The sequence below is a fragment of the Prunus persica genome, chromosome G4 (assembly GCF_000346465.2).
Source record: "Prunus persica cultivar Lovell chromosome G4, Prunus_persica_NCBIv2, whole genome shotgun sequence".
In the NCBI taxonomy this organism is placed as follows: domain Eukaryota; kingdom Viridiplantae; phylum Streptophyta; class Magnoliopsida; order Rosales; family Rosaceae; genus Prunus; species Prunus persica.
In genome coordinates, this window is record NC_034012.1 from 994,980 (window position 1) to 1,019,984 (window position 25,005).

The following is a 25,005-nucleotide window of genomic DNA, read 5'->3' on the forward strand; positions in this document are numbered from 1 at the left end:
TCAGATAGTAATGTGTGCATAGCTTGGAAGGATATGGTTATGAAAGATTTGCATAGACACAATAATTAACCAGAGGATGGATGGTTCCAAAAGCTTCACATTATTGAGATATTAAATAAGTAGAAAATGTCAAGATAGACAAAGAGAGACAGGAGGCATCAGATCTATATACCTTTAGCTATGTATTCTAGAGAGAGATTTGTCGACACATGTCATAAGCTATTGCTCATGTGGTTCTCTGAGTCTCTCAGATGAGAGACTTGGTTTTCTGAAGCATGGCTCATATCTTTATCCATCAATTTTACTGTGGAAATGCGCAATAAGAATTGCAGTTATTTTTGTACAATTGCACATTATCATGAATTATACTTTGTTATTCGTTGAAGAGATGGAGATGTATTTTATTATTATGTATTATGGGACTGTTTTGTCAAATTTAAAGTAAAATGATTCTGTTTAGCTATGTAAAACTCTGAAGGTGATATGTCAAGTGAAAGGTGCAACGTGGACAGGTCATTTGGTTTTCACAAGACAAGGATTGCTTTCAACAGAAAAGTGTTGCAGATGCAAGAATAGCATTAGATTGAACAACAAAGAACTTGGAAATTACATACCCTCTGAGAAGTGGAGGACCAAAAATGCATCATTCTTTCATTTCTTAAGAATAAGATAACTCTCTCCAGTTCTGATAATTTACAAGGAAGACATATATGTATGATAATTGATCGGCTGTCATTGCACCTTGCTAATTCTTCTTTGGTTCAATACTGCTTGAACTGCAATCATAGTCACTATCAGCTTCCTCTGAGGCCACAACATTTTTCCCTACTGCTTCTACCATTTTGGGGATCAAAGGACTGCAAGAGGGATGGCTGTAATATGGCCGTGGATGGACAAAGTAATTTCCTGTAGAAGGGAAAGACGGGTAGCCATAACTAGATTGATAAGGTCCAGGAGAAAATGTGTTCGGGGGAGACCAAAATATCATAGGCACAAAAGGGTTTGCTGGTTGTGGGGGAAAAATATGATATGGGGTTTGGCTACAATAGGAGATATTATTATTAGTACCACCAGCATTGGGGATCAAAGTGTTTGAGATTGGTGGAGCATCTAATGATGTCTGAGACTGAGATGGCATGGACTGGAATGTTGTCATTGTGTGAGTTTGAATAGAGGTATGACCAACTAGTCCAAATTGAGCAGAAGGTGCAGAGGTTGAAAGGGTAGTCTGTGGGAATGAGGACCTCTGCATATAATGAGGCTTGCTATTTGAGTGAGTTTGTTTCTTCCCCTTTGTTTTTGTTGGACAAGTCTTACCGCACAACTTCTGAGAACCTGGACTAGCCTGCTGAAGGAGCACAAGATCATTAGCAAATTCAGAAACCTTTGTCTTCAGAAACTCAAAACTAGCTTATTCTTTTTGACACATGCATACTAAGTTTTAAAAGTTGTCAATCTTTAACATAAAAAGAGAAGTATTCAGATATATGAAGTAGGAAGTTGTGATCTTACTGTATCACAAGGCATGGGATGTGGAAGAAATAATTCCTCTCCTTCAGCATCATCATCTGTCCTGCAACAACAACAACAAAAAAAAAACCTATGCTCTGTTAAAATTATGTACTCTTCAGGAAAACCACACAAACAGTATTAGGATGCTTAGAATCCAAAAAAAATTATAGATACGAAACTATCCGAATAGGTTTTTCATTCTTTTTCTTAAAAGAGAAAAAAAAAACCATAAAACTGACACTCATCTCTTATCTTGCATTCTGCTCCACAAATATCCATTTCCAAGTAGTATATTAGTTCTGCATACCTATAATATTTCTGAAGCAAATCTAAGTTCCGGTATTTGGTTTCCCTTTGAACCAGATCACCAGGAAAACCAGCCATGAAAAGAAGTGCGATGCCCAAGGCCTTGAAGAAGAAGCTTCCACTGCGAATATGAACTAGCATTGCCATTCGGCACATTAGTGGCCCAAAAGACTTTAGCTTGTTTCTTCCCATACGCTGCCTCACATATCTGAAACATATTAATGCACAGATAATTTAGTTAAGCTGCAAGTAGAAATCCTTAGATATTTATAGGACATGAACAAGGGACCTTGGCCTTGATCACTCGCACAAAAAATCAATTACTCAATACTAACTTACTCATTTTGGGGAAGATTTCTTGTCCTTCCACCATACTTAATGCACAGAAACAGCCATGATGGGCAGCTAGGATCCGATGGCCGCATAGCCTTCTCTTCTTCAAGTATTTGAACAGGACATAATGTAGGGTTCTGTTGATTTGGATATAATACCTTCCTCCGAACACCAGGATTCTCATATAGAACATGCTCCTGGTAATAAATAAATAAAATTTCTTTTTTGATGATGAACAAAGAATGATTAAGATCAAAAACTTGTATTTTGGAAGCAAAACTTGTCATATGATAACCCGGCAACTGGATAGGGTTATCTCATAAGAGTTGAATCAGATCATTCATCTTAGCATTAAACACCTCAGTTGGTGATCACTTAAATGTCATAATGAAATGGCATCAAAAGAATTTTGTGTAATGACAACAGCAATTACAAGAACTAGAGCAAGAAGAGACCAACTTTGACAGCATAATACACTAATTTTCTTACCCCAGGATCTTTTGGAGACATGTATGGCTCTCCCTTCCTTAAAATGCTAAAATGATTGAAGTCTAACTCATATATATCTTCGCAACCATGCCTAATACCAAGAGATGCAAAAACTATGATCTTCCTTATGGTGTGGAATTGAGCATTTTTCTGTAACAGGGATTCTGAATCAATTATTCTCTTCACTTCTTTTGGGCAGAATGCCACCTTTGGAGGTTTTTTCTGTTGTGATGTGCTTGCAGATCCTGTATGAAGAAACTCCTTCTCCAAAGTAAGGATATTAGGTGGTACATTGTAACTTCCGAAATCATTCATTTCTTTCTTGTTTTGGTTTGTAAGTTCCATCTCATTACTATCTGGTCCTGTATCAGGTATCTCATTTGTTTCTTGGTTCACATTTGAAAATACTGGCTCACCCACACCTGAGAAATCCTTTGTACATGGCACATCTGATCCCTTATCAACAACTTCATATTCCTTCTGTTTATGATCATTATTAATACAATCCTCTTCACGGAAATCATCATCAGTATCATCAGTATCATCAGAGTCTGCTGAGTCACCATCTTTAACTTTTTCTAAATGCAAAAACTGGGTTTCCTCCATGCTCATCCAGTTGACTAAACGGTCTTCTAGAATTGGATCTTGAAGGGCCAAGCATTGCTTATCATGCTTCTTCTGTGAAGCCCTTTCAGCTGGGATAATATTTCTATCTTCAGTCCCTTTACTAGTGAGTTCTATCTTCTGTCTCTTGAACTTCTTGAAGCTTCTTTCCATTGCATTGGAACAACTTCCCTGAAACCAAAAGTTAAGAGGGTAGCATAAACATGTGAACTTGAGTGCAACAGTTACCCTTTGCAAATCAGCATTTGCTTTACTCAGTACTCATCCACAAAGATTGATGGAAAAAAAAAAAACCATGATCGTTGAAAAGAAAGAACAGAAAACAATATTGATACGTGGATAAAACAACTAACATTTTTGACTCCTTATTTACTTCAACATGTTCAGATTATCCAAAATGTCAAAACAAATAGTGAAGACGTGAAAACCAAAGGAATGTGATCCCTGCTTGATAAAACTATGCCTCTCATTAAAAATTAAAAAAAACATGATTAATGGGACCATAAAGTAAAATGCTTTAACTGAGCCTCTAATTGCTGTAAGTTTGTAATCAAAATTCAGAGAAAATAAAGCACCAGATACTAGTTGAAAAACTAAGAAACTACCAAACAAAAAATGGTGCTCCTACTTGTCCATCTGTTCGAGAAGGTTCCTTATCTCTTTGCTGTATTTGAGCTTCAAGAATTAGTATCCTCTCCATAAGCTCTGCATTCTTCTGTCTTTCTCTCTCTAATTCGGCTGAAATCTCAGCAATAACATTGACACTCTCTCCTCGCATTCCTTCCTCTATTACGCATAGTGCAGAAGCATTGACCAAGGGAGCACAAGACTGAAGCTCCACCATTAGGCGGCCAAACACCAATTTGAAAATCTTTAATCTTCAACACCAATTAAGAATCGCATGAAATCGTAGATAACCACCAAGGAATCCTATAAAAAGATGAAAATCATGAAAGAAAATTAACATATGGAAGCAAAACCCTGATACCCCATGAAGCAAAACTGCAAAATTGCTCAAGAACTAAACTTGAAGACAATCCCGTATCAAACAGAGCATATGCATAGTGGCAAAAATAAATATCAATGCATTAGATGAGTAGGCCTAGTTGAAATGGGAATGAAGTGAGTCAAAGTGTCAATCAAACAGAAGGAAGAAATCACCAACTTTTGTTAGTTTAGGATGATCAGAGCAAGTGTTGAAGTCCTGGAATGTAAGAAGAGAAACACCAAGAAGAAAGTGATATCTCTAACTCTCCATACAATGAGTGATTGTGATCGGAATATGAAGAGGCTTTTGTGCTTGGTTTTTGTTTCAGTTTTGTAAATTGGAAAAGGAAGAACCGCGAGGGGGCAGACATGCAATTGCACGTGCACTTCTCCCTTTCTCTCTCATTGGACTTCAGGGCTCCACATGAAATCTATTTTCCAAAAGCAGTTTCCTTTTCTTATCAGAGTTGATAACAATACCAAAACATGATTGAAAAATACATTTTTGGAAATTGATTGAATCACATTCACAAAATTAAAAGCCAGCGTGAAGAAGAAGACTATCACTTTGGCCATATTTGGTTCATGGAATGGATTTGAGGGAAAATTACTTTCCATGTTATTTTCCAAAAGATAGGAAATAGAATATTCATTTTTCACGTTTGATAATGCCGGGAAAGTAATTAGGAGATATCACTTTTTTCCTTTCCCGTGTTTGTTTTGAGTAGGAATGAAAAACAAAGTTTGTATAATTTTCTAATTATACCCATATTAAATCAAATAAAAAAAGAATGCATTTAATAATATATTATAATTCTAAATTGTTAATATGGACAAAATTGTTATGAAAAATGTGCATTTAATGTTGATTCATTTTCCCAAACCAACCTTCCCAAGAGGAGGAAAAACAAAACTCAAGTTGGGAGGAGGACTTCACTTTTCCCCCTACTTTCTCATGTGTCGGGCAACCATTTCTCATACCTGAACTTACCAAACATGAGAAAGCAATTGATTTCCCATCCTAGATCTCCTTTCTCATGAACCAAATGGGGCCTTTGAGTAATGTTGGTCATAAATGTTGAAACTGCTACTGAAAACACTGTAATTCATTTGTTTTTTTATATTAGGAACACTAAAACTTAGAACCCAACAAGGCATCTGACCTATTTAACTTTTTTTCTCTTTTTAAAAAAGAGCTTTGAGTCTCACAATTTGGTGACAACAACTCACAGTTCTGATTAAATATCTAACAACATTGTCTTCTTATGGAAGTGGTGAAGCTGGTACCTCATATTTCAGCAATGCAAGATTAGAGCATCCTATGCACTTTCTCTATATTTTATGTGAATAAACAATGCTTAGTTTGCTCATCAAGTAAAGACATATAATAACTTACCCCTTTACTTTACCTCTGACCCAACCAGGCTTTGTATGGTTCCCTCCCATTTGGATTAATATGCTTATGAACCTGTTATATGCTAAACCAGTTTTGCAAAATTCCATTAGTGTAGGGATGGCAATCGAGCTGTATCATGTCGTGTTCTTGTATCGAGCGCTAATTAATCTTAACCCAAAGCATGTCTTTGTATTTTGGTACCCTTAGTTACAGATTAATCATTCAACAATTATGTCAGTAATGCAAAATTAACAATCAAGGGGTGACGATTAGAGAAATGAAAAGTTAGTAATTTGAGGTCCTTCTTGACTTAGGGAGTCTCATTACCCCTGTTTCCCAGGTATGCAAGTATAAAAAAGATGGTGAGCACACGTGCATATAAAATGGTCAGTGGCCAACATTATAGAATTGCAACCTCACGTGGAACGGAAACTCAAATGCTTGTCTCTTTGATGCAATTTGTGTCAGGGAATATGAAGGTTAAAAAAATCCTTGGATACCATCCTTCTAATTTTAAACAAAAAATCCACCATCTGGGGCACTTTGCTCTTTCCTAATCAGGTTTCAGCAGAAGACAGATGAGCCCTGGCAACGTTGACTTGGTGATCAACGCTTGAAGCCAACGTAATCAAGGGCAGATTAGTCTTTTCACTTGGAGGGTTGTTCAGATTATGAAAACTGTGGGTGCCCAAAACCATTGCCATAAACAAATCTGTCTTCAGGGTTCTATGGAAACTGTGCTGCAGTGCTGGATGGAGGGTGAAAAAGAAAGCCCTGTTAATAATGAGTGCACACACAAACACCCCTTGATTCACATTCACCGGCTTTCTAATTTTCAAGACAATAGTATTCTAATAAGAACCCTGGGGTGGGGCTGAAAGTTGTCTAAGTAGGTCTAGGGCTGTGTCGTATATTTATTTTGTTTGTCTTGTGAACAGTGATGAAAAGTTTTTCGATGTTTAAGGTGTGTGCTCTCTTTCAGTTTAGCTTCACACTACATGTAACAGAGGAGATGGAGGAGTTTTTCACACATGATATTGGAGAGAAGAGGATTCGAATACAAGACATCGGGTACATGAATAACTATTATTAACCACTTGAGTTACAAGCTCTTGCGATGTGAGATTGAGCAAAAACTCTATTTTAGCCCCATTCTTTTCTCAACTCGTCATCTGATATTAAAACCCTTCCTTACACGTGGCAATCGGAGACTTAGCTGTTGGTACGTGTTAAGCTCACAGTGAAAAAAGAATGTCCTTCTCATGAATCTACGGCAGCTGTATATTATATGATCATAACTGCCTATATTATAGTCATTGTGGAAGAAGAAAATAGCAACGAAAGGGGTCGGGTTTACTTGGATCACAGAGTTAGTCACTATATTGCTCTATGGAAGATTTCAATATATTACACAAAAGGGTAAATTCCAAAGGGATTCTAAGCATTTTAACCACTCACACATTCATTATTGAAACTTCTGCCAAAATCCTGTTCTCTCGTTTCTGTTTTCTGTCATTGCTCCTCTTACAGATTCATCGTCCGCATACTATTATTCACATTTATTTGACAACGAGAACCTTTTCAGTTAAACAAAATCATTGTATATTCAGGCAAAAAGTTCAAAACAAGATTGAACAGGAACTTCAAAAAATAAGATAACCGGTAAATAGATGCAGAGAAACACAACCAAGTAATCAAAACCAAACTCTATCTTCACGTGCTAAAACTGCGCATTTTTCAATCAAGATTCACAACGGTCTAGTCTATCTCATACCTCCCATTGATAATGCTCTGGTAACAGTTAAACTCACTAACGCAGGTCACATCCATGATAATTCACTTCTGCTTGTAAAATTCAGAAGCACCCATTAGTGGCATTAAAAGAGCTTTCCTGGTTGTTGAGTTCCACTTCTCATCATTGCACAGAACTCCGAATAGTTTATCCTCCCGTCCTATTAATTTGAATAGATCAGCATAAAAAGTTACAGAGAAAAAGTTAAAGATATTTGAAAATTGTAAATCACTTACATTATCTGCATCAACCTCCGAAATTATTTCTCTTATGGTGTTTTCATCGCCCATTGCGTGCTCCTTCATAGCAGCCTCTAATTCATCTCTTGTAATATACCTGTTAGTGGAAATTGACAGTGATGAACTTCATTAACTTTCCTTATATGACTGAATGATGTAAAGATATAAAACCCTACAATTGTTTGGCTCCTTAAATTTATATTACAATCTAATCAACCTATTAATTATTAACTGCCTAGTCCCTTGACAAACAGGTTGGATAAATTCCACCTTGATTAAATTCATGAATCAAAAGACTTTAGGCAAGCCATAAGCCAATGAAACTTCACTTCAACATCAATACACCACAATTTAGAAGGTTGAAAAAGAAGACAACTGAAATGTCTATAAACAAGAAAAGTATGTAAAGTTAAATATATGGTATAATCATAATGAGAAAGTATCCAATGTTTTTCATTTCCGCCAGTTGGATCAAATAATTGAATTTAACTTTATTTATGATAAAAATAAACTAAAATAGAAAAGAGCAGAAATCCAGTAAGAGATCAGTAAGTACCCGAAGTACCAAACAAAAAAAACTCAACTCACCCACTGCTATCCTTGTCAAAATACTGAAATGCTTTGTACAGGTGCTCATCTCTTTCTAATCTTTGTCTGTGCATAGTAGCAGATATAAATTCAATGTAGTCAATCGATCCATTTCCATCCACATCAGCCTGAAATTACACAGAAATTACAAGATTTCCAGACATTTATGAAAAAGCGAGGCATGACAGTCAGCAACAAATTGAGTTCCTGGAAAATTGATATTTACTTACAGCATCCATGAGTTGCCTAACTTCGGCTTCTGACAGACGCGACCCAATACGCGCTAAACCTGTCTTCAGTTCTTCGTAAGTTATTGTACCACTCTTGTCAGTGTCCATATTGGTGAACATTGCTTTAAGACCTTTAATTTCTTCTTCAGATAGATTCTCTGCTATGACCTAGGGGAAATTTTCAAAAGGCATCAACATTATTAAGGAATAAGACAGGTAATGAAAGAAGGAATCCTCTGAACACTTCAAGACAAATACCAAGAAAATCTTTGTACTTTTTTTTAATTACGTTCAAGCTTATATAATGCTTCTGTTTCTGGAAATAAACTTCAAGCCTGCAGCTGATAAACTATTTGAAATGCAAACTTTACCAACTTTTATTGGGTAAAGATAGGAGCTTTTGAACATAGTTTGGTAATTACCTTCAAAGCAAGTTGCTTGAGCTTGTTCATTGCCCTGAATTGCTTCATTCTAGAGAGAACTGCACTATCTATTGGCTTGTCTGATGCTACTCCACCTACTCTGAGCCAGGGATGCTCTAACCATACAGAATATTAAATGTTAGTCAAAAAGCACAGGAGCATAAAACAAGAGCCAGTGGTAATAAGCGCAATGTAAACTGATGAAATTTTATTTTAACTGATTCACTAATGAATAACAACCACAATGCTAAATCAATTATTTTAATGCTTTATAATTATCCTTTCAGCTTCAGTTTAACTGCTACATTTGGCTTGTTGATGTTATACAGCATGTTTTACGTAGTTAAAACTTTCAGTCCTACCAAAATAGTATTTAAGAGATAAGATACCTAGAACTTCTGCAGAAGTAATTCTCTTTCTTGGGTCCTGTGTTAGCATCTTTCTAACTAGATCCTTGGCACTGTCTGATATTGATGGCCATGGTTGACTTTCAAAGTCAATTACTCCTTCCAATATGGCATCAAATATAGCCCTCTCAGTTTCTGCAAATATAAAGGAGAGATATATTGATAAGAAAAGTACAGCCAAAGAGAACATTGAAGGTTTAGCAAAAATACACTGAAGTTGTATTTACCAGCCCAAAATGGAGGTACACCACTCAGTAGAATATACAGAATAACTCCTGCACTCCAAATATCTATTTCCTTTCCGTAACTACGCCGCAACACTTCAGGAGCAACATAGTAAGCACTGCCTACTATATCACGGTACACCTTTCCTGAGATGAAGATAAAACAAGCGTCGCAACACATAAGAATCTATTCACTATACTAAATCTTCAGACTATGATTTCCTTAACTGAAGCAAAACAACCAAATAAGAATGAGAATTTTATGGAAGCTCCAAAAGTAATGAATTTGTTTATAAACATCATAATCTGATTAGCAACACTACACAAGGCAGGAAAATGACAGGGGCTAACTAATCTTACTACTCTTAAACCTTGGCTTTACTAACAAACATACTGTGTTCCCAGTAAACCACACAATTTTCTTTTCACAAGGTATAACATCTGCAACAAAATTAGAAGAATAAAAATTTACAGCAAAGCATTACTCGTAACTTTTTAACCACTGCATTTAGAAACCCAATCAGTTCTACAAAAATGGACAGACAGATGTGCATAAATCAAACCAATAGGAACTACATGCCATTTTGGCAGTCCAAAAGATGGTTAAATAAGCAAACTGATAGCGTCTAGTTCTAAATTCTACAATTTGTAACTGAATATGGTTAACATACATGGATCATACAAATTTACAGTACTCACCTTCCTCAATGAAAACAGACAACCCGAAATCCGTTGCTTTCAACATTGCTCTTTCATCCTTGCTAGACAACAAGAAATTCTCAGGCTTGAGATCACGATGAAGCACACCCATAAAGTGACAAATGTGGACAACATTGACAATGTCACGCAAAATTGCAGCTGCTGCCCTCTCCGAATATTGGCCTTGTGCTATAATCCTATCGAAAAGCTCCCCGCCAGCACAGAGCTCCATCACTAAATGCACAGAATACCTGTCCTCATAAGACCCCTTGATTTCCACAATGTTTGGTTGTCCAGACAAATGCTGCATAATCTGAATTTCTCTCTTGATGTCATCCCTGTCATTCTTGCTCACAAGTTTGCGCTTGAGAATTGACTTGCAGGCATAAGAGTGACCAGTAGAGTTCTCAGTGCACAAGTATGTGATGCCAAATTGGCCTCTGCCCAGTTCTTTGCCAAGAGTGTAGTATTGTTTAATGTCATCAAAGGGCTTCCCGAGAATGCTATTTGGTGGTGCTGCTGCTGGTTTAATTGGAACAGGGATTGGCTGCTGTGGCTGTGGCTTTGGCCTTGGCTGTGGCTGTGGTTGTTGTGGCAAGGGTTGGGGTCTGGATGGTGGGGGTGGGTTGTGGGTTTGTTGGGCTGAGACTTTCAGAGGCTGAACCGCTGGCTGTGGCTGCTGATAAGGTTGGTGATGCAAAGCACCACCTGTGGCTAAGCCATACCCATTAGAACCCGGTTTTGGAGCATTTGGTTTGCTGCTACAACAACCCATTTTCTGATCAGGACTTTGGTGCTGAATTTCAATGAAAGAAACCAACTTTGGAGCTGGATTTCTTGGGATTTTTCAGAGCCAATCTGAGACGATGAGAAATGAAGAGGGTAGGACAAGAAAGATAAAATGGTGGATGAGGCAGGCAACCCAAAAAATCTGATCTTTAAGGAATTTAAGCAAACCCCAGATCAAGTTTGATAGTTATTGAGAAAGTTGTGCGACCATTGTTTCGTCTACATAGGAAATTTTGAATACTGCGTGTTGACGCGGAGCTGAATTTCAGTAGTCTAAAAAGAAACAAGAAAATTTGCTTCTCTTTCCGGGAAATTTGAAGGTGTGGTACCAATTTGTCGGGATTAAACAATTTCACCAAATATAAACACAAACGGTAATGCTTTGCTTATTAAAGAAGTTATGTAAAGATTTTAATACTAAATTTTTATTCAAGGGGATTTTAATGCCAATTAGTAAAGAAGTATAATTAATAAATTTTACTTGTATTGTAACTTGATTTTGTGATAGTTTTCCTTTCGTTTTCATAAATCTTGGATTTTACCCTTAAGTTAACAAATCTTAGGCCCCATCCCCATGTGGTAGTTTCCATTCAAAAAGGAGATACCAAACCAAGATCATTTCATCTGCTTGGCTAATTAACTTGGTAAGTTTATTAAGCAAATTTGCGAATACAAAAACTGAAGAAAAAAAAAATTAATTAAATTTCCCAAGAGAAAAAGGAAAAAATATCTATTAAAAAGATAGAAAATTGCGATTTTATAGAGTTTTTGATATTTTTGTATGGTCAGTGTGCCTTAAACTCCAATTCACACGAAAGTGACTGCTTAGTTATATTTAAGATGTGCCATATTCTATTCTCTTCTCTTGCATAAAAAGATTGCCATGTAAAAAAATTATCACGCATAACATGTTGCGGACGTAATTCTCTTTTTTTTGGGCCTACATTCTTATTATTATTTTATCATCATTGATTTTCTCTGTGGAGGGCAAAGTTAGTAATTAACGACTTATTAGATGGCAGGCAATGACCAAGTCCAAAAAGAAAATCATAATTTAGATTGGAATTTGAACCCATAAAGAAGAAGGAGATGTCGACCCAAAAAAAAAGAAAAAAAAAAAGAAGAAGAAGGAGATGATATGATTTATTGATAGACCAGCAGATTATAATTGTTGAGCTTGAATCTATGAAAAATAACAGTTAAAACTTATATGATTTCACATTTCATTTTCATTGCTTGAAATGGAATAATTTGGAATTTTTTTAGGAAGCAGTTGGCAGAAATGTGATTAAAATTAGTTTCTTCGAGCATCCGTAATTATGCTCTTTTTTTTTATAATTAAAATTTAGCTAAAACACACACAAAAGTCATAAATACTATAATTATTTTTTAATTCAATATAATTGGTCCATCTCTATAAAAATTAATATTAAAAAATAGTTAACATTAGTTTAAAGTTTAAAATATACATAAAACAAAGCAGTATTAAATTATAAGGAGCCATAATAATCTTTTTGTATTTAAGAAGTGAATAGGAAGCATGTTAGAGTTATATTTTTCAAATTCCTCTCTAAAATTTATCTAAAAAGATAATTTAAAAAGCTCGTTACGGATGCTATTCATCCCATCACTTTCTCTCATTTATTATTTTATTGCCCCATCTCTGTAGGTTCATGTTCTGTCGTGCTGTTTTAATCTCCACCCAAAAAATAAAGAAATAAATAAAAACCAAAAAAACATCATCCCAAATGACTAGCATTTGAAATTTATTTTTCCTCGTGTGTGCCAGCTAGCTATCCATTGATTCCACGACCAAAAAAAAATTCAAAAATTCAAAAAATCGTGTGGATTCATTTTATGTAGCCGTACACGTGTTGAAATAAGAACCAAACCAAACCCAGGTGTTTCACTTGCCCAAGAGACCGACCTCAAGACATAAAGCTTAATGATGGGTGCTCCTCTCCTCCTGGTTTAGGTAGGTTTGTGCATATATATTATGGACCTACGACTTAAAGGAACTGGACACCCACACATCTTAATTATCAATAGGGAATGTGTTTGCACTCACTCTAGTATTACAACTAGAGATTACACTTTGCAGCCCAAAATCTGATTCTGGCTTCTCGTAGGGTATAGTTAGAGATTGAACGGGAATTTTGCTATAATCAGTCGCTCGGAAAACCGAAGACGTTCCCTAATTCAACAAATTTGGGGTTTAGCACTATTTTCTGGTCCTCTTGGTGTCAACAATTCACATGCAGTCAATTTGTCACCTACTATTCCTACCATTCCATTTTCTCACCATCACAAGTGATGACGATGGGCTTCTACATCCCTCCTTGATCCATCTACCTAATCCTCCCATCCCAGCAAATGCACATTGCATATGAAGAAGGGCCACATCAACTCGTACTCAATGTCAATCCGACTCTGCATTGGGCTTCGGTTTGTAGTTCAAGTTGGATTTCTCTTTTCAATAAAAGGCCATACAATGTAGAGAGAGAGAGAGAGAGAGAGAGGACTTTTACCCAGTAATTGTTTGAATAATAGAAGAGTGTGAATGTTTTTTTTCAAGTAAAGAACAAAGGCAGGCGGGGAATAAATGCCGGAAGAGTCAGAATTAGAAAATATGGACAAAAAATGAGGAGGCCCACCCACTCCCAGGAGCGAGCAAAACCAGATGCTTTTAGTGGAAGCTGATAGAGAGTGGGACGGAAGGGCAGGACAGGTTGACAAGGTCCAGGCCAACGAAAATGCAATATTTACTGTGCGGAGCGGATTACAAACTTATAAGGACTGATGCAGCAAGAGGTTTATAGCTTAAATACCTAATAATAATAATAAAGTAGTTACTCTTACACTCGAGATATTGTGAGATATTGTTGTCGCAATATCGCTTGTATAATTTTTATTTATTTTTTATAATAAAAAATTGGATGGATGGCATTGTCAAGTTGAAGCATATATAAGTGTATGTATATGGGCTAAAACTTTTTCAAGAAAAGGACGCAACTCCTTTTTATTGCCTCTCTCTCTCACTCATGAACTCACAACTCACAACTCACAGGCAACGAGAGCCATTGGTTTCCCCTTTGTCCTTGTGCTATTAAATCAACGCTAACTGACTAGACTTTGGAAATTTGGATTTAACACTAAGCTTTGGATATCAGGGCCCCCCCGCACCTTATGCTCAATGCTCATCATCATCATCATCAAACTCTTATTTTCTCTCTTTTTAGATTCCATGCTTTCTTCATGCAATTGACACGACTTTGAAAATATCAGGTGGACGAAATAAAACCACATGTCATTGCGAGATATTTAATTATATATTCATTCTTGATACTAATTTTATAGATAAATACTATATCATTTAATTCTTATAAATAAACTTTAAAAAACCCTATTCTTACCAGCTGTTCTATTTTCAAGTTTACTTAATATACTAATTTTCTATTTTACCATTTTGTTTTTATATTTTGGGTTTTTTTTTTGTTTTTTTTTTTGGGGGTGAAGTTTTGAAGTTTGGGCTTGTTTTACAAAAATCGATAGCAATTTTGTAAATTATAAGATGTTCAAAGCCTCTTTGTTATGTTGTAAATGAGTTTTAGGTGTGTTTTTAAAGTCAATTTCATGTATGTTTTTTATATATATATAATTTATACTCCTATGTTTGACATAATAGTGAAACTCTCTAATTTTATTATAAAATTATTGTTAATTGTTACTGAGGAAGACATGATCGTAGTCAAATTTTTTTTATAAAGGGTAAATAAGATAGCTACTTAATTATCCATATATGTGTGTGTGTAAGTGTTGAGACACTTATCAACTAATATAGTTTGGTTAAACGATAGGTTTCTGTTATAGTTCAAACTAAGATTGGCTTGTGAGGTTTGAGAGATGTTAATTATCTAGTGGAGATGGTATGAATTCTGATCACATTTCAAGTCACTAATATTTGATTGTTCTAGACCTTTAGTATCTATTTATTCTACAAGTTTTAAACAGTTTGGTGGAGAAACTCCATAGGTATATAATAGTTATATCAGGTAGTTAGGCCATTAGTGTGAGACTATGAAAAAAAAAATTGGGTTATCATGTTACGTGATATTATTAATTTACGTGTTATTATATGTATAGATGATATTGTTGATTTTTGCAGACTTAGCGTATTAATATGAATAAACACATATAATTAATGTGACGGTAACACAAATTTTTATTTTATATTTTTAAAGAAATAAGATAGTAAACTACAAGATTGCACTCAATGGCATTTTTATTTTCCCTGTTCAGTTTTTGATTAAATTGCCACGTATCCTCAAATTTTATTTAACTTAAAGAATGACATTTAAAAAAGGCATCTAAATCATATTGCTGGAAAAGCCTACATAGTTTATCAAGAATTGAGGAAAATAAGAGCTAAAAAATTTCATAAAACAATACTCTTAAAAGTTCACATGCGAGACAAGATCTCATTAGAGTAATTGTTCTCCTAAGTAAAATACTAGGTTCAAATTCTAACATTCGTATAACATGTGTGAATTTAATATTCAAAAATAAAAAATAAAAAATCACAGGAGGCGGTACCGGAAGCTCATAAATTACCAAATTATATTACCAACTAAGACAAATTGATTTCCAAAATTCAACCCACGACAGAAAAAGACCAAAGAAGGACCTCAATCCAATCCCCAATTCAGAATTCAAATGTTTGGGCAAATTGGGCTCACTCGCAACCGAGGCTATTAACTCAGCTGAATCATTGCCCAGTGCAAAAATACCATTTCACAACAATCAGATTAAAATCTCCACTACCACGTCTTCCCAAATCCAATCATTTTTAACAATAAAACTCCCTTTCTAATCCTAACACTAATCACAATTAACCATCAAACCCGGTCCGGCTCCACACCGCGTCCCTTACCCGCCGCATGTCCCAGCCCTTCAGGGTCCGCCCGACGCCTTCGAAAACCGACGTCGCGCCGCGCGTGTATTCACGCGCTAGGTACTCGTGTGGCGGGATAATCTCCGAGTCATTCCCATCCAACTCTCGTCCAACTCGTACAGGGAGTCCACCGAGTCGACCCGGAGAATCTTGCTCCAGTCCGGCACGTTCACGGGAGCTGACGTGGCCATGTGGTGCACACGTGGGGACGCCACGCTGTCGTGTCCGCGGAACTGGTGCACGATCCTAGGTGATGACGCCGTTTTTCCGGAATCGTCAAAAGCCAATGACAGGCCACCCACGTTTCCGTCTTCCCGTGCAATTCGGCGGCTCCTCCTCGACGAGACGCCCCCGTTTGTCTCAGCGGAGGCGCGTGGGCTCCAATCTCCGTGCGAATTTTCGATTTCGGGGTCTTCCCTTTCGTCCACGGTGTTCACCGTCGACCAGACGTCGTCTTCGCCGAGCTCCGGCGAGTCATGAGCGTGGCTGTAGCTGCTGTAGCTTCCGAGCAACCGTTCGCTGCGGCTCTGCGTCAGTTTCCGGCCCTTCGCCATATGTCATAATCAATCAGATTCCCACGACGGAATCGATAATTCCCGGCGACCCAATTGAGGAAAGGAAAAAACCCACGAAACCCAATTTCACAGCTCCATTTAAATTATTTATTATATTGGCTTACGCATAAAGCTGGGCTTTGGAGGGCTGGTCAAGTGTATATATAGAGAGCATTTCCATTTGGCAAGGCCCCCCCACAAGCGAACCCAATAATTCATTTCATTTGCATTTGAATCTCATTTTGTCCGCATTTCCTTATGAGCTCTCTCTCTAACAAGATGCATGGTGACATTAAAAAGACGCCACAAGTTCACAAAACTGTAAAAAATAGTGAAATTCCAATAGAGTCATTCATCCATTACACGCGCTCCCATCAGCACGTGTGGACCACTTGCCTATCTAGCGTGAACCTTTTGTTTTTGGACGAAATACTTGCCGGTGAACTGAAAAAAAAAAATTCTTATCTTGATACAAAATAGCAAGAGGAAAGCTAATGACAGTTGTGCACATGCACCTCAAGAAATAATTATATGGTATTGAAATACAATAATTACTCATGCACCTCCTAAAAGCATCAAATAATAATGAAGAAAAAAAAAATCAGCAATGGGGATTGTTAGGAACGCGCTCTTATGTAAAAATAAAAAGTATCCATCCACCACGTCGGTATTCCCCTCTTCACAAAACGGGGCCCTAACGCCAGACCCGTCTTGTTTGACTACGTCAAATGACAAATGCATATAATAATCCACGTGGGTACGTCCTCCTCTGAAAACCCACCACGTGGGTGCTTCCAAAGCTGCGGGTCCCGCTTCAAGGGTCAGTCCATGCCAAGTGGATGAACAGTGATCCGCTAAATAATTTGATGAAGGAAAAATAAAAGGTTTAGGATGATGTGGGGAGGGGGGTGGCTAATGATGGTGACTAGAAAATTTAGCCTCTGCATAATTGATGGTTTAGGAGGTAATCAGTTTGGGTTTGTGGTTAAAATAATCCCCACTTGGGATAGAAAAGCTAAGTCTTGTGAAGACCACATTAGACGGTCCAAAATAACAATAGTGGGGTGGGGGCCAACAAAGGACTTGTCGTTTGTGAAGTAAACAAGTGAAGCTTTATCACATTATTCATTTTCCATTATTTCACAATTTCCACAATCCAATGGCCCAAATTCAATGGACTAAGCTTGATATAGTAATGGAGTTTTATGTGCTTGAGATTATAAGAATTAATGGGATTCTAGAAGCATCTGACCATATAGTACTCTTAAAACTTAAAACTCATTATGATATATGATTATGTGTGGCACACTACAATAATACAATGAACAATTTGATATGAATTTTCATCATCACTATATTATACTATATATGCATTTTTCAGTACATATTTATCATTCCCGTCAAAAAATTTGGGTAACGCTAACGTTTTGTGTGTCGATAGACGGTGTCAATTGTTGACCGACTTAAGTTATATTCTGGATGAATGATTGACGTATGTAACAAATGAATGCACAGTTGGCATTAGGTTATATAATGGACTGACAGCTGACAATCATTAATGGACGTATGTTATATAATGAATGCACGATTGCAATTGTTGATTGGCCTAAGTTATACAATAAATGGACGATCAAGCAAGTTGATTGACGTATGTTACATAATAGATGCATAGTTGACAATGGTTAACTGGCGTAGATTACACAATTAACTTTCCATATTGACTCATCTCCACCATAACTTCAAGTTGCAGTTGTTATCCAGTTGGGATTCTAAGAACCTTGGAGGATAATAAAATTGATATTTCATGTTTCTCTCAAGAGAGGACCCCTCTTCCTTTTGTGAGGACTCCTCACCCTTGTACTGGCCTCATTGTGTGGGATTCTGTCGGGGGACCTGGGCTTTCAATGACCAAACATTGGCTGGGACCCGCTAGCCATGGGCCCATGGATGATGGGTTCACAGTCTAGACTCTAGAGGTGCACCCTGACCTGACCCCCAAGTACCTAACTCTGTCTTGTGATGGACCAATCAATATTGCAATCAACGTATCCTATGCTATCTCTTGTTATGTATGTCAGCTCCACCAGATCAAAACTACAAAATGATCCAACGGTTAATAATGGATCACTAATTGATGCCCGGAGTAATTTTGAAGTGTGGCGCGGTGATTGTGTGCATGTGCCGCAGGAGTACTATGCTGTGTATAAACCGTCCAATCAGATAGAAACCTGTCGAATCTGCAAAATCAATGACGGCAATAAAAGTGGAATATTTTACAAGTACTTGCATGGACCCCACCCCCATCACTACTGTTTAAATATATATATATATATATATATATATACAGAGAGCTTCCATTGAGGGATCCCTCAAATAAGCTTATTTGAGGGACACCCCTTGTAGGCCCCACTCCGGATTGTATTTCACTAATCCAAACCGTCTATTTTGTAGATACTCATTCAAAGATCATCTCTACAAAAAATCACTTGAATCCGATATCATGTGACCACTCAATTGAGTTATTGAAATTTTAGTACTTTTCTTAAAGCACCGTGTTCATTGATTTTGTAAGACACAATTGGATGTCGAAACGGTTTTCGATTTGTCTAATTTTTTGTAAGGATGATCTATGAATGAATACCTAAAAAATAGATGGTTTGGATTATTGGGAAAAGAATTGTAGGGTACCCTAAAGGGCGTCCCTCAAATAAAATTATTTGAGGGATCCCTCAATAGAAGGGGACTGTATATATATATATATATATATATCAAGCTCCATATTACGTCATGCGTTGCAACAAATTTGTTACAATGAACCATCTTCGATTGATTGCCAAAAGCAACTATTTTTTGGATACAAGCGACATTAGAGATTTGAGAATCGAATATGGTACTCTGAATGTAAGGATAAATATTTATAATCACTTGAGTTATAAGTTTCATGTAAATTAGTGTGTTAAGAGCATCCACAATCATATTTTTTATTTTTTTTAAAAATGTTTAACTAAAAATATATAAAAATTATTTTATGAGCTCTCTATAAAATTTAAACTTCAATCATGCTCTCTAGTTTAGAGACTTATAAATGCTATAACTCTTTTATAATTGGTCAATTTCTATTAAAAAATTATTATTATTAATTAAATATTTTGAAATATTCATTAAATAAAGTAGCATTAACTTATAGGAAACTGCTAAAAGTCATTTCTCTCTTATCGGAATTAAGAGATAGATAAGAAATTCATTGTGAATGCTCTAATAATGTATGTGCGTCAATTATGTAGAATAAGAATCCCACCTGCTACTTAATTACAAAAATAAAAATAAAATAAAATTAAAAAACCCTCTGCTAAGCTCAGTGTTTAGCATATGATTTGATGGTGGCAAGATGGGTACTTTATAAAATTCAATTTGGGATTAAAATGAATGGATCCAGAGAATCACAAGGCTGAGGAATGAATGATTGTACTCGGGTGAAGCATGGGATATTATTTTATTACGAATATGTCAAGAAAGTCACCCCTGTATTTTAACATGAGATTCTTGTATATTGTACTAACATAAAATTATATATATAAAAGGAGAAGTATTATGAGAGAGCTTTTGTTGGAGGTTTTGTCGGGTAGCAGAGGCTTTGTGTTGTCAGGTTGGCCAAGAACATGTGCTTCTTGCACCAGATACTATGTAATATTTTGTAGTTGCAGCAAACATCTCTCTCTGTGCAGAAAAATTTACTTATAAAGGGGATAACACTGTTTTACAATCTTCAACCAATAACACAATGATACGTGGAAAAGTTAACTCAAGTGTCATTGCGTTATCGGCTGAGGATAACAAAAAGTGTTATCTCCGTTGCATGAAAATCTTTTTCCTGTCTGTGGAAACTCCAATTAAAATTATCAAATTTTAATTTTAATTTACCCTTTTCTTGATTTGATTCTTTTCTGAAACCCCAAATTTGATCGTCCCTTTTTGTTTTCTTGCAGGATTTTCATTATCTGCACTGCACATGAGGAGCTCTAAAGCTAAGAAGAGTGCAATTTGTGCGACCCTTCTATACAAATTTTTTGCTTTATCTTGTTCTGGTTGGTTTTGTTGGCTAGTCCACTCAATCTTTGTGACGTTCTGCAACTTGGCGCTCCAGTTTGAGTAACAAGTTGCATGAATTACCAAAAAACCAACTACATAGGTCCTATAGGTCTGCAATTTTTGCAGCAACATCCTATGCATGAATTATTTTTACAATAATGAAGCATTTGATGATGAAAATACCTGTAGGATATCTATATATGCCTGGAGAATGTTAAACAAGCTAATTCGAATTTTTGCAATAAATAATGATCAACCTTTGGAGCAGGATTGATATATCAATCCTGAGATGTGCAAAGCTTAAAATAAAAGAACACGCAGATAATTATTTTACGTGGTAAAACCCCACCTCTGGGGAAAATCCACGGGACTCCTCAGTCCAACTCAAATCCACTATAGAACGATGATTACAAGAAGTACTCACACACTTATCCTAGACTCATTCTAGATAATGTTTACCGACTTCTTCGTAACTCAACTTCTGTCACGGGATGATCTTCGACACTCCTTATGTTGAACGCAATACTGGTCACGATTGCTTCAAGCTCGCCGGAGTTCTTCCAACTCTCCTTATGTTGAATTCGATACTGGTCACGATCGATTCAAGCTCACCGGAGAAAGACCGCCACAACGATCTTGGTGTCCCCTACTTTCTCAGTCACCGATATGCATATGAATGCGATATGAATGATTAAAGTGTTTGATAAATCACCAAGTAAAACGTTTAACACTTGATGATTTATCTCAAATAAATGCACAGCAGCTTTTTCCTTAGAATTCTATATGCTCCACACAAAATATCAAAAGCCCACATAACCAAGGAGAGGCGTCCTCCTTTTATTCAAGGTTCCCTATGCCTAGTCAAATAGCATCCCACAAATGCCAAACCCATTTCAATTAAGACTCCTAAACCTGATGCAATATGAACACCCACTAAACCTATTCAACTATGACTATTTGTTGTGATTTAAAAATGGGCACAGGATCAAAAACGTAAAAAAACATTCAGCCCACTAATACTAATCAAATCGTCAACTTATGCAAGGATTGTTATTCAAGATAACAATCTTTATCAAAGAGACCAATTAGGTATCAATATAATATTTTAACTTAAATCAAAATAGAGTTTAACTAGGAAAGTAATCTCAAGATATAAAATCTAATCCTATTAAAAATAGGATTAACATGAAAATACTTGATTGAAAATAACTCCAACTAGGAATCCTATTATGAATGCATGATTATGTCATGATTTACCTGAACTCAGTTTCTCATATCGATCATGTCATACTTCAAAGATCCAGAATGAATGTGTTGCACCAAAGCTTCCAGTAAAACACGTTCACACACTAATTCCTAACCAATGCTAGAGTCTAGGAAATGACAATACAATTTTCATACTAACAGATGACATTTTCAACTAGGTTGTAAAATTTTAGAGTGATTCAAAATATTTATAAAAAAAATCTTTATGAAATGGACTTTAAAAATACAACAAAAATTCATTTATAACATAACAAAGAGGTTTCGAATTTCCTATAAATTACAAAACTGTCATTAATTTCTTAAAATAAGCCAAACTCCAAAATCTCATTAAAAAAAAACCCAAAATACTTAACAGAACATTAAAGTAATTTAATAATCAAAATTAAATTCAACAGAGCCATCATTTTTTGGATTTTTTGGATTTTTTTGGTCTATAGAAATTAAATGGTGTAGAGTACTAAGAATGTGAATATAACTAAATATCTAAAAAAAATTAATTAGGGTTAAGTTAAGAAGATTATTATTTTGCAAAATTATTGAGGCCAAGTTTGGTTTGGAAGATTGAATATCAAATATCTGTGTCACAACTTTTTCAACCAGATGGAGATGGAGGGGCGGAGGCAAATAGAGGTCACAATCAACCCTTTTTCAAAAAGGAGCTCACCACAAAAAAGAAAAAAAAATCAATGCCTAATATTTCTTTTTAACATTATTGTTTGGTTGGCAGCAACAAGCTCAGCTCAGGTGGCAGGCCTTTTTTTCTCTATCCTTATGCATCAACGATTAGAAAGGACCGATCGTTTTCTCTGGTTTGAGTTGTTACAATCATGTTGAGTCAGCCATGGCTTCTCTGTCATGTGCCAGTCTAAATCTAATCCCCTTGAGGAAATTTTTTTTTTTTCCGAAAGTAAGAGGAATTATTGAACTTGAAATGATGCAATTAATCTGTTTGATATATAAATTTACTCTCTATTTTTTTTCCCCATTTTCATGCTATTATCACCACAATTTCAACAACCAGATTGATGCCAACGCCATGCCACTTCCTCCATGAAAGAGCCGACCACCAATATAGCAACCTTGATAAAAATAATCAATCAATCTGCGACCAAATCACATTAGTTTATTATCAAACCACCTACTAGTATTTTTTTTTTCTCTTTGGTTGCAGTTGCAGATTCCATTTAGTTTTTTTATTATTATTATTTTTTTCTGTCAATAGTAGTTTCCCCACTCTAAATTCTAATCACTGATTTAAAATAATTAGGAAGAATCTTAGCCTTTTTTCAAATTCAAAACCTGAAAGGGGTCCCCTCAACAACAATGATTTCAATCACCTTGATGCAATATCTAAACCTTTGTTTCATCAGATTCAGAGATCATAACAGCCTTTAAATGGGGTTTCAAAACTATATACCATGATCATCAAAACTTACACAGAGCCAGCATCTCCTGCAGGACACTGACGGGCGATGCTGCTCAACTAAAAATGAACGGTTCGAATCATGAGATGATATTGTCGGGCATGTATAAAAACACATGCGTGCATATATAAAAACATGTGAAAGTGGAGATTGGTGTGAGGTCATTTTCATTCTCAGAGTAGTGTCCATCAAGTGGTACAAAGTTTGCTAGTTTTGTAACGACAGTTGAGAGAAAGTGTAGGCAGAGTCGAGGTTATTAGCAAAAAATGGTCGTCCCACTTGCATGACATGTTGCCTAAGTCTCCGGCTGTGGCATTGACGGCAACCCCCATTTCTTCATCAGGTCAGGTGGGAATTTTGTTCATACAATCATTAACTCTAGGACTAGAAGAGCTCTTGTTCGGCCAAAACTCAAAGCATGATCAACCATCAAAATATCATCTTAAATCTTAATCTCTGTGTTTTTTTACAGGTAGGTTAATTATGTATTTGCCATGCTTGCGTCTCTTAATTTGGTGACTACTTCAAAACCATTCATTCGTGAGCATCTTGCTTTCTTTTTTGATGCATGTGTTTTTGGAAACCTACTTGTGCATTTTGTTTTCTTAATCTTAAGCACCAAGTCAAATTGTGTTTGGTCGATTCGTCGTCTAATTCCATCATGTTAACTGATGATGATTGTCCTTTTAAGGGTTGTCTTAATTTCTTCTCTGTTTTTTTTTTTCTTTCCCAAATCATCATCAGACTTGAAATGATAAATTGGATCATGAGTATTGGTCTTTTAAACACTTATGCCTACCCAAGCAAGAGGATAAGATACGTATCTAAACTGTGCTTTGAAAAACTGGTTTACTTGGAGAAATTGGGGATTAAATTATTGGTGCCAGGTCTTTTTCAGTAATCGATTTGACAACCCAGTAACTATCTAACAAACGAGGTTGTGCATACAGAGTCATGAAAGTCGTATTACTCACTGTATCTTTTTGTCTTAATTTAACCCAAAAAAAACCAGTACATGATTTGTCCATTGGTTTGGACTGGACCCAGGGCAGATCATTCAATAAATCACCAGTAAATTTGGGCCCACAGGCCTTCTAATGTTGGGCCTCATGCCTTTTTTTTAAAAAGCGGTGTGGTGATTTGATTTGAAGGGGAAGAGGCGGGAAGGATTTCTTGTTTTTTTTTTTTTTTTTGGGTGGTCTTTTTAGATTTTGTTAAAGTTTAATCCTCCGCTAACCTTAACTGAATATAAACGATATTTGCAGCAAATTACCTGATGTAAACTATTAGTTAATGTTCTTTGTTGGGTTTTCTTTTCAGCTTTATTATTGAATTTACGTTATTATTTCCGAGAAAATTTCATACTGTTGCTGCTTGCTTTGTATTTGGTGTTACAAATCAAATTATACTCAACTCTGTACAAATACAATTGCACGCATTTATGTAAAAAGCTATGTTGGTCTTGGAGGACCTTATAATAGTATACTTTTGCGAGCAAAGTTGATAGCTTTGCAAATTGCATGAATTATTTGGAGACAACTTTGTTAGAGCATTTCCACCAGTTGCCTCTTGCCATGGCAAGATTAGCCCTAGGGCAGGCACTATTCACGTGAATAGTGGCTGCCCTAGCCCCCTTCAGCAAAATGTGTTTCCAGTAGTTGGGGCTTGCCATGGCAAATACTAT

General features: G+C 36.1%; 2 protein-coding genes and 1 pseudogene across 5 annotated transcripts; all 3 read right to left on the minus strand.

Moving 5' to 3' along the window:
* LOC18778376 lies at positions 526 to 4,925 on the minus strand. 3 transcript variants are annotated; one of them, XM_020562855.1, is made up of 7 exons: positions 4,430 to 4,925; positions 3,893 to 4,194; positions 2,641 to 3,435; positions 2,158 to 2,348; positions 1,820 to 2,026; positions 1,513 to 1,573; positions 526 to 1,348 (listed from the first exon to the last, which is right to left on the minus strand). In XM_020562855.1, exons 2-7 carry the CDS (start codon positions 4,106 to 4,108, stop codon positions 746 to 748), a joined length of 2,073 nt encoding a protein of 690 aa, XP_020418444.1. In that variant the 5' UTR covers positions 4,109 to 4,194; positions 4,430 to 4,925; the 3' UTR covers positions 526 to 745. The 3 variants fall into 3 exon arrangements, with proteins under 3 accessions (XP_020418444.1, XP_020418445.1, XP_020418446.1); XM_020562856.1 differs by having other exon boundaries at positions 527 to 1,345; XM_020562857.1 differs by lacking the exon at positions 4,430 to 4,925 and having other exon boundaries at positions 527 to 1,348; positions 3,870 to 3,985.
* On the minus strand, positions 7,186 to 11,400 carry LOC18780317 (calcium-dependent protein kinase 2). The gene is made up of 8 exons (XM_007212250.2): positions 10,249 to 11,400; positions 9,553 to 9,696; positions 9,308 to 9,460; positions 8,919 to 9,034; positions 8,497 to 8,664; positions 8,267 to 8,394; positions 7,676 to 7,775; positions 7,186 to 7,599 (listed from the first exon to the last, which is right to left on the minus strand). The coding sequence occupies exons 1-8, from the start codon at positions 11,021 to 11,023 to the stop codon at positions 7,525 to 7,527; spliced, it is 1,659 nt and encodes a 552-aa protein (XP_007212312.2). The 5' UTR covers positions 11,024 to 11,400; the 3' UTR covers positions 7,186 to 7,524.
* LOC18779065 lies at positions 15,630 to 16,790 on the minus strand (annotated as a pseudogene). The gene has a single exon (XR_002271362.1). The product of XR_002271362.1 is annotated as an uncharacterized LOC18779065 (transcript).

Excerpts from the sequence above, each read along its gene's own strand:
- LOC18778376 (XM_020562855.1), bottom strand. The coding sequence starts at position 4,108 with ATGGTGGAGCTTCAGTCTTGTGCTCCCTTGGTCAATGCTTCTGCACTA. Across the intron at positions 1,574-1,819 it reads TTGCTTCAGAAATATTATAG|GACAGATGATGATGCTGAAG; the intron begins GTATGCAGAACT and ends TTGTTGTTGCAG. Across the intron at positions 1,349-1,512 it reads ATCCCATGCCTTGTGATACA|CAGGCTAGTCCAGGTTCTCA; the intron begins GTAAGATCACAA and ends GTGCTCCTTCAG.
- LOC18780317 (XM_007212250.2), bottom strand. The coding sequence starts at position 11,023 with ATGGGTTGTTGTAGCAGCAAACCAAATGCTCCAAAACCGGGTTCTAAT. Across the intron at positions 9,697-10,248 it reads GTCTGTTTTCATTGAGGAAG|GAAAGGTGTACCGTGATATA; the intron begins GTGAGTACTGTA and ends TCTTCATCTCAG. Across the intron at positions 7,776-8,266 it reads TTTGACAAGGATAGCAGTGG|GTATATTACAAGAGATGAAT; the intron begins GTGAGTTGAGTT and ends TTCCACTAACAG.